Source organism: Habropoda laboriosa, unplaced genomic scaffold (assembly GCF_001263275.1).
Source record: "Habropoda laboriosa isolate 0110345459 unplaced genomic scaffold, ASM126327v1 scaffold65, whole genome shotgun sequence".
Classification (NCBI taxonomy): Eukaryota; Metazoa; Arthropoda; class Insecta; order Hymenoptera; family Apidae; genus Habropoda; species Habropoda laboriosa.
The window spans coordinates 3,896,294-3,906,811 of NW_017100254.1; the positions used below are offsets into that span (position 1 = coordinate 3,896,294).

General features: G+C 41.8%; 1 protein-coding gene across 1 annotated transcript in view; it reads right to left on the minus strand.

The window, feature by feature from the left end:
- LOC108572339 (division abnormally delayed protein) overlaps positions 1-10,518 on the minus strand; it is a 69,159-nt gene that overhangs the window by 40,531 nt on the left and 18,110 nt on the right. The window contains exon 4 of the mRNA XM_017934559.1: positions 10,443-10,518. This exon is cut by the window's right edge and continues 114 nt beyond it. Within this exon, the coding sequence (XP_017790048.1) occupies positions 10,443-10,518 (76 nt within the window). The remainder of the gene's footprint in view (positions 1-10,442) is intronic.

Genomic DNA, 10,518 nt, shown 5'->3' on the forward strand with positions numbered 1-10,518 from the left:
GTGTAGTATGTTCGCGATTCGCAACCATTACGCTCTCATACCATTTATTACCTGTACCTAAGCGTTACGCTACGTGCAACATGAAATTACATTATCACGGAGTATCATGCTCAATTTTATTCCATCTCTGATCTCTCCGCGGATAACGCGGATATCTTAATTCGAAAATGTGATCGTTTGTGCTACACAACGTTCACCATGCGTGGTATATACCGTGTGAAACGTTTTCTTTTCTATTGGAATTTTTGTCTGGCCTCTGTTGCTACTCTGGTTTTGTCCCGTCGCGGCGGATATGCGATATTTAAACGTGCACCAGTGACACGAATTTCGTAATTACACTTCCTTCGTTTTCAGCACGTCCAATTTGGTAAATTAGGGAAATATAATGCGGGGAATGTATTAAACATGGTCGACTGCAAGCATATCTCGATGAATGAATTCTAGAACACGGTCCTCGATGCAAATAGAACACCGATCTTCACTCCAAACAGAGCTTAAATAGGTTCAGCCGGTGGCTGAAAGGATTGAAGGTATTCAATTCTGCATCGAGTCATTCTATATGCTACAAAAGATATTTGCAGAGCGGAGCACAACGGTTCGGTACTTATATGGCCTAACATGGCTCCTTGTGGCCGTGCCTTCCTGTTCGAAAGTTGCTCAACTTGAGCACTGGCTGCTGCTGCTGCTGCTGGTTGCCTCCTAACATAATCGATCTTCCAAGTACTTTGAATTCCGACCTAAATCGGGGCCACGTAAACGTTCATAAACTGTGTCGGACCTGTTTGTTCGAATTTTCGAGTTTGCCCAACTTCCCATCGGGCAAAGATGTTCACGTGGAAAGTGGCTCAACTTTGCTCGATGTTTGTTCCTAATAATATTTACGACACCGCTGGTACATAAACGACGGACAACTTGTACGGTTTGTCCAACGAATAAATCAGTTTTTACGTCTCTCCTTCAACACACTTCTAAATTTACTTATCGAACATTACAAAGTCTCTTTTGCGAGTTGAAAAAATTACAGAAAAATTAGAGAAGACATGCAAACCCTCTTTCGAGGGTTTCACGTTCAATCTCTACGTCTAACCTACATACATCCTTCCATTAAACGCATCTCCGGCAATTCTCGGGCAGATCACGCGATGCTGTCTAACTTAGAAAGGATGTTCGAGAGAGAAATCAAGGATTATCCAGGGATAGGAAATCAACGACGCAGTCTCTCCCCTCGATCATGGATGCGATAGGCGAGGAGGGTGATAGATAGATATCCTCGCGACAAAAACGTTCGTGAAGGGTGTAGAGGTTGCGAATTTGTCGTGTATTCGTGGCCGTTGCACGCAATTATTTCAAGTAGGCACCGAAAATACCGATGGAGGAATGGGTCATTGATTCCTCGACCGGCATCGTGCCAATACTTGTTCCATCGTCTCTCGTCCGCCTCTTTCCACTCTCGTGTTTCTCTTTTTTCGCCGTTCGGTCTCCACGGGTCGTTCTTCGTGGGTCGTGGATGCCGGATGATTATATCGACCGCGTAGGAGGTTGGAGCGAAGCCAGCAAAGTCGCGGCTAACTTTGCTATATATCCGTTTCACCTAGCGACACCGAACAACACGCGCGCGTGCACACACACACACAGACAGACTACGCAAAAAATATTTATTACGTGCTCTGGGATCTAGTCGTTCCCTGATACCGTTTCATCCATGGCAAATTTTCTCTGCCTTCTATCGTCCACCGGAGTAATAAGTCTGATTTCCACCGGCCTCTCTGCGTTCGCGAAAAAACTAACCAGAAACAACTTGTTGGGGCTGATTTCCATCTAAATGTACGCTCGATTATTGCTACTTTGCTGCTCTGTTTCAATTGAAATTTCTCTCGTTTCGGACTTTATGAAAAACCGTGAAGAAACGTCGACGCACAGCTAGCTCTGATATGCAAATATTAATTTCTGAACGTTATCATAGTTTCGATGTAAAGAAAGATGTATTTGAATATGTTGAAAATTGTAATAATTTTCTGTTAATCGACTCGATACTTTCAATCGACGGTGTATCCGCGGTAATTACCGGAAATGAATATCGTAAGAGCGTTAGGCGGCCATTTGGAAATAGGTTTATAATGAAGTTATTGCCGCGCGGAGCGTATCTGTCCAAGTGCACACAGTGAATGAATCAACAACTCCTAAAGGAATCGGATGTTTATCCCCGCATCTACTGGCCAACTAAATTGCAATACACAAGTCACGATTATCCGAGAGTATAGTACGTGGGCTAGACGTATTACATTTCATGTTTAATTAACCGATCGACTCTCTGTTGCTGTGTGTAACTGCGCGCATGCAAATTAAGCAATAATCTCTCGACTAACGAGTTTCAATTAATTAACGAACGTTCAAGTGAGAATTAGACTGGCTTAGATATCGATCGAGAACAATGATAAGAAAAGAAAAGAATCTGTTAAATAGTTAATTGCACCGGTGACAGGTGGATTAACCGAGGTTTTTGCCTGAACTAAAGAACCGATTCTGTGTTTCCTTGTTGCTCGAACGGCGTTATATTTCGCCTCTATTAAATTCCGACGAAAAGAGGGCACGAGTTAAAATTACTCATCACTCTCGTATAGTCTGCACAGAACCACTTGGACGATTACCGCGGCTGCTTGGAAACACAGCTCTTTCTAGATATCGAACGAACACTGCGAGAAGAACGGAACATCGCTGATTTACAATTCAGCTTCTTATAAAACGAGACATGTATTTCCACGCGGATGAATTAACGAAGATAAAAGTATCTCTGGAGTAGGTCGGTTATAAAATTATCTGGAAACTCGATCGAACAAGCAACCGCTAGTGTTTCTCGTTCCATCGGGATTCGTCCTCTTCTCGTTATCGTTCGATCAAACGGCACCCAAGAGGGTGACTACTAAACGAATAATCTAACCTCAAAATATGCGTACTTTTACGTCGAGTGAGGTTAAGTGCGATCGAACAACTTACAAACCAAAATCGATTCACGCCAAAGAAACATCGCGTGAGTAGAAACTAGCCTTTTCGACAATTAAACGAGACCTAACCCAACGTAACCTCTAGCTACCACCGAGAATTCTTAAAATTCCTAAAGAAAACGAACCGCTGAAAGGTCGGCGGATTTCTCAAATTGACACGATCTAGATTCATTACCGTTCCAGCCGATAAATTCAACAAACGCTGATAAAACTTGGAGGCGACGTCGCCGACGACGGCGCGGCGAGGAATAAAAAGAGGAGGATCGAGGAAAAGTCTGGAGGGTAACCTGGAGGATCTTCGTATTGTAAGGAGATAAGAGGAGAGAAGGAAAGAAGAAGGAAGGAGCATTGAGACGAAGGGGGGAATACCAGGAATAATAATGAGGGATTATGATTCCTTTGGTGCAACCGTGGATGAAGAGAGAGACAATGGGTCCTTCTTCGCTCGTCCAATTACCGGAACGCTCGAGAAAAGCGCCTATAGAAGAAGTCACTGGGCTCAATCAAAAGTGCAGGAAATGAGGTCTATAGGCGACGCCGCGCCGCGCCGTTTCTACATAACAATGCTTTGTATGCTGTTCTAACCGGTAATCGATCGAATAACTGTTGTTGCAATCAAAGATAATTTCACGCTGCGAGCACGGGATGAAAAAGATTGAAGATCCGCGGAATAATCGATTGATCGTCTCTCGTATTCTGGCTCGAAATCAAATAAGATATCGTTCAGATTTCCAGGATCTGATTTAAGAAGATTGCACTTTCCAACAACGTGGGCGGTTTAGAGGAACTTTACGACTGTTCTGTAATTTCTGTCTTTCCATTTTGTTGAACTGTATATTTTTGGATAAGTTGCCGTTTCGTTGGCACTCCAAAATTTAACGATCGAAATTATTCGATAAATTCTATTTTGGAATTTTACAACACCGCTGATTTTTGAAATAACAGAAATGGCATACGTTTCTATTTAGTAAAAAAAAGAAGAAAACTAGGAGACTATACCGCGTACGTATTTTTCTTATCTTCGTTTCGCGTTTCACCATTGATAACTTAATAATATAAATGTTCACGATATTTTACCAAATCAGCCTCAAGTAGTATTCAATGGCATTTCAATTCTATTTCTCAGTTCCACCAGCGTAGATAACCAGATCATATGTAGATTGGCAGGGAGGACGAATCAAATTGTTCCCGCGGTGATATCAATAATAATCATTTCGTTCAACGATGAAATTATTCAATACGAAACGTAATAGTCTTGTTTGAAATTCGTATAGTATATGTTGTACATACTGTACATACTTATAATATAAGTAGCCACTAATGGTATCTACGCATGGTGAAAAAAAAAAAAAAATGAAAATCCCATTCCCCGTGAACATCTATAGTGTCAACGTCCCAAAAATCACAACCGGCCACGTTCGTACACTGGAATTTCTCCATTAGCCGTCAAGGTCCTTGCGAACCTCGGCACGGAGTGAACCGCACCGGGCTTCGATGCGTAGGTTCGCCAACTTCTGTAAGGTCCTCGGATACGCAATCGACCTGGTTCCCTTCTTGCACTTTCATTCAGGTTTCACGCGAATTAACGAGAGCGAACACCGTCTGTCACCGTGGAGAAGGAGGAGGCGGAGGAGAGACGCGTGTAGTAACGAGAGCAACCGCGGAGTCCGTTCTTACGGGGTTAGACAGGTAGAAATACTGCGTATATACATACGTAGAGCAGCAAGAGCAAACAAAGAGAGACGCGGTCGGTGGACATGGGGTGAATAATAATGAGAGACGAGGCGGCGTGGCGCGAGAACACCACCTCGGGCGCCTTTTCGTAAAAGGGCCGTTAAGGTGCTACCTTAACGATCCCTGAGGTCCCGCGCTCGCCGAGCGCCGTGGGGCCAAAGGCCACGTGGAATGCAGACACGTAATGCAAGCAGAATGCGCTCACGGTCTGTCGGCCCGGGGAATTATTACTGGATTCGAGGGAACCCATGGGACTCCCCCCCCTGGACGTGCCTTTCGACCAGGTAACAGAAACGCAGGACTAGATACTCGACTGCGATCCGTGCATTGGAAAAAAACCGCAAGTCCTACGTGGTTATTATGTTATCCGTTTTAAACCAATCGCGTTTCTTCCGTTTAGGAATTAGTTTCTTTAATCCTTTCGATAAGACACGCATGAGGCAAAAAATGGTCGTTGTGTAGTGAACGAGATAGTTATTATTCAACGGTGACGTAAAAATAGAAATTTATTAACTGTTTCATGATGATTAAATGTCTGGTGCATTCTGGTGTTGCCTGACTTTCAGTGGACAGCGATACTTTATTTGTGAAGTGTAAAAATAAATTAACTGTTCCATTTTGGAAGGAGTTTCTTTAACCCTTTCGCTAAGACACGCTGGAGGCACAAAGTGCGTACTGGACGAGACAGTTATTATTCATCAGTGGCGTTAAAAATATAAATACGTATGATTGAAAATCAACTGTTTCATGATAGTTAAATGTCTGATGAATTCTGGTGTTGTCTGACTTTCAGCGGCCAGTGATATTTTAGCGAAATGTGGAAATATTGTAAATTAATTAATTCTCTGTGTTATACGGGCGTATATATACGCTCTTCTCTAAGGAAGGGTTAATATTGAACAACTCAATTTCTCAGATAACGAGTACACAGTTCGTTCATTTGAATAGATATCTACGATCTAACGGGTTGAAATAATTGAACATTCTTTATTCATACCAGCCTTATGGAAATTCTATTCATTAATTTTGGAACGTAGTGTCAAATGGTCGGCGTAAATTGGTGAAACCGGCGAGACTAATAAATTTTCAGACGTGAAAGTTGTTCTAAATGGTGGTTTCCATTTTTTCTTACTTAAAGTGCGTGATTTTTTTTTTATCAGCAGACGGGAATATTGGGAAAGCGCAATAATCTTGCTTGTCGATCGCGGTAAATTGCAGAGATAAACATTATTAATGGCTGAAACTGGCCGTAACTACGTTTCATACTTTAATTCCGATTCTTAAACAGAAACTTACACGATTCAGTAGTCACGTGCGATTTATCATAAAATCGACTAACGCTAGTAACGTTATATTGTTCAATCAAGAAATACATGAAAGGAAAAAGAAAAGAAATATAAGTGCCTAGTATATTTAATTTGTAAATGTTTTGCTAATTATTCATTTCGTATACGCTGTAATATATAGATTAGCAGAATGTTCAATTTGGTCTCTAATTAAAAAGGAAAGGAAATTGTAGTAACTCGAGAAGGCCAGTGTACAAAAATGGGGAAAGTAACTAACGATAAGCGATCATTTTCATATCTACACGCGTGTATATTGGTAATATTAGAAAGTTCAAGTTTTACGAGATTTTATTTGGTGTCCGGAAAATTTCCGCCTAAGAACGTGTTAGACACGCACATTTGATTATCTTAATTTCACGTAATTTCCCAGCGTTCGTTCAAAGGTACAATTTTAATCGATAGATTCAAAGAGAAACTGAGATAAATGTATCGTCATTTGCACCACTACCATTCGCGCAAGCACAGTTAATATTTGGACGTTGAGCCTTTTGTGTCTCCCGAAGGAATGGAATTATCAATCGATCCATTTCCTCTGTGATCCGACATGTGCTCGGCTAGCCGTAAGTTAATAATACGCGAAATAAAATGGAGAGAGAGAAAGAGAGAGAGAGAGAGAGGAAAAAAAAGGTACACCAGATGGGTTTATCGCATAGGTACACAGGATGCACTTTTCCATAAAGCAAACTCGAATCAAAAAGCTCGACGGCGGAATAATGCACATGTCCCGCCGCTAAAAGCCATTCCGTATAATCGTCGCAATTAAAAATGCATTGGCCGCGTAATCCCTTTTAAAACGATCGGAGAAGATAGAACTGGAACGGTTGATCCACTTGTAAATCGATCCAGCATTGTGCCCATGGGACATCCAACTCGCGGGAGATAGAGAGCAGGGAGAGATCTACTCTCGTCGAAGCGAGCAAACGGGGAAGACACGAGGAAAAGGAGAGAGAGGTGGTGGAGAAGAGAAAATCAGCCTAATGTTTCACGGGGGATTCGAATCCTCGACGAAGAAGAGAAGGGAAGGAGAGAGACACGAGCAAAGAATCCAATATCAGCTATGAAAGAGCAAACAGCTTAACAAAGAGGGTTGGGACAGGCATAGGTAAATACGCAGAGGACAAGAAAACGAGGAAGAAGAGAACAGAGGAGGTAGGGAGGAGACCAAAAAAAAAAAAAAGGGTAAAAGGTACATGGTGATATCCGCTCTGAGAACATACTTCCAGCAGAGGCATTCCAATTTAATCAACTGCCGAAAAGCTTCTAATAACGCGGCAGCAACGCTTTCGTCGTGTGTTTGGCCGGGGCCGGTTCGAAAGAACTATGGGCATTCCAATTTAATCAACTGCTGAAAAGCTTCTAATAACGCGGCAGCAACGCTTTCGTCGTGTGTTTGGCCGGGGCCGGTTCGAAAGAACTATGGAAAACACGGGCTTCAACAAGATAGCCGTGGCGAAGGTAAATATGCGCCGGAGCGAAAGAAGGCGGATAACGGAAGTGGAGGAAGTTGAGGGAACATAGGGGGTGGCTAGACGGAAGAAATAGAGCTGTATGCCCAGGCCGCCGCACCGGCTTGATGAAGTTTCGAAACGTAAGGCCATCGATGAAAATGCTAATCTGACGTTAGTCTCGCTTCGCGAAGCGTGTAAGTCGTTCGAGTTGTACAATTACACCAGTGACCTGGATGACGTTATTATATCCCAATCGCTCCTCCCAAATGAATTACACACTGGTGTACACTCTTTGGTTACCTAACCAGTGTAATTTTCACGTCAAATCGAACGTTTCCGTCTTAAAATGTTCTAGCATATATGTAGTTGGAATAACAACTTGATCAGAGTTTATAAAAACACGGTTCTTCTGATGCCAATTTACATAGGTAGGTACACACCTGTGTGCGTATAGAAATTTGTATCGAATGGTAATTTTCAACGTGCAAACTGTGAAAAATTATATACGTAGCAATGTTAGTTTTTCGCGTAGAACTGTTCATCCTAGAAATAATGATAGGTTCTGAGATTGAGGTGCACCTTTAAAGCGCATCAAAGTATAATAGGACAAGAATAATCTTGAAGTACGCTATCATTATTATTTATACTTGAAAACGATTTATCTCGTCTACTACGTAAGGCAAAGAAACCATCGGCTATTAACGTTATATTTCTGTATACTGAGCGTTATTCGAGTATTACTTTTGCACTGGATTATATAATGTAATTACGTTTGATTACAAGTGACAAATTATCCGGTTTTGAGAGTTTTTACCGTTTGCGAAATCGTAAGAAAAATTGTGACAACAGACGCGATTCGTTCTATAATTAGACACGATTTCAGCTGAGAATCCATTTCACAAAATTTCTCATTAACAATGGTCTGTGCGTAGATTGTACGCGTGAAGCACATCTGGCGCGACGAACATAATAATCTACGAACCACAATTACATATCGAACATTCCGCGATACCCTGCACACTTACTGCATATACATTCTTTTATGTCGTCTTTTAAACCGTTTCTTCTTACCACCTCCTCTGGATACGAGTCGTTCAAAGTACATTATTACAACGCCCCTGGTGTCATTCGCCTATCACGCGTGTAATACGCTGCTGCACGATGGCGTGTCGCGAAATTTATAGCGTCTATTCATTCCCCGTTCCTAGATGTTACTTTTTCCTTGCACAACTTAGTATGCATTTTCCATTTCGATAACAGCATGTCGATCTTCCGTTAGAAAAAAAAAGAAAGAAAAAAGAAAAAAAAACAGTTGATGCGAGTATTTGATCGACAAGTCTAACGACCAACATCGTCTCTGATACATTCTATCCAGGAAAATGCGAGCCAAAGAAGCGATGATAAGAATTCTCGATATTTCTGTCGTTTTATCTCATTTTCCGAATAAGTAAAATTCCAATCGATGTCACTGATGTAGGAAATTCTTGGAAATCACTGAAGAAGAAGCTCGTCTGCACAAGTTAACCTAATTGTACAGGGCATAGCACAGAAAACTGCCGATTTTTTTAAGTGAAATAGAGTTTTAGGTTTTTAATTTGTTATCATTTTTATCATTATTCTAGTTTATATCGTTCTATTTTATTTTTGAAAAGGACTCGGGACGTTGTTCTAATTTTCTATTACCCTCTCGATCGTTTCGGTAGAATTCTCGAATTTCAATTCTTGAATATTGGCGGGTCGAGGAGAATACACTTTGCTTTTGAGACAACCTAATCAGTAATCACAATAAGTCAAACCAAGCGAGCAAGAGGGATAAGAAATGCGGAATTTGAAAATGCATACGAAATAATCGTCGCGTTCTACTAACTGATTCACTATTTTTAAAAAAACCTTTCTCCCCTCTCTTAAACTTCATAGACGCAGTTGAAACAATTGACGGTACTCGACAGCAAAAAGTGTCAAATTCCTCTGCCCCACCTTGTACATATGTACACACAGTTAGAAAGATATCCTTTTGAAAGTTCCGCGCGCGACACGTATCTACAGACCTAAATTACGTCCCCGAAATTTCGAGATTAAGCTAGGCAAAGAACAGTTCCCCGGGAAGTCCTCGCAATCATTTATATTAACAGCCCCTAATCCACGAGGGATTTGATATATCGTGGCCGCAAATTGGTTTCGTCCGTTTCTCTCTCCTAAATAAAAAGCAAATTTATGGAAAGACGTAGAACGGCCGGCGTGTCGCGCGTATAATACCCGTTCCTCGCATTCCACCGCCTGCCAGGGCTAATATCAATAACAATGAAAACAAAAATATAGTACGCAGGAGAGTCCGCCGCCGTCGCCGCCGCCGCCACGCACAGGTAGACGCCAGGATGCGAATCGAGGGCTGACAAAAGGATCAAAAGGATCGAAAGAATTCTGCGCCAGTGCTCGAGAAATCGTCTGGAATGGTCCCCCCATAAGCGGCGCCGTTTATTTTACCCAAGAATCCCGAAAAATATTTCGAGTTATCGCTCTATGCTCTGCTCCCATCTACGTACCGGGTATTTCAATATTTCCTCTTTTCATTCGTTCACGAAAATCGTTTCGCAGAGCTTTTCTCGTAATTGTGCGGTACAACTGTTATACCCAAGTGTGTGAAAAATATAAAGGAACCACGTGGTACGTGTAAAACAAGCAACGTGTTTTCATCCGAAATAAGTTTCTCATTTTAAACAATACGACTATCTTCGAACTGCGTGAAAACATTTTCCGAGACGAAACGACGAGAAAAGTAAGAAATGTACAGAGACACGAGAGAAAAGATTCACCTTATTTTACTTCGATGTATATATGTAAGTATGTACATTATACTCGTATATCCGAGGAAGATTACACGTGTGTTAGAAATTCTTTTGGCGGATACTTACCTTCTCCTCGAGCGCCGGCCCGTTCTCCATCGCGTGCATAATGGCGTCCGAAATGCGGGTGTCCAATTGTCTGACA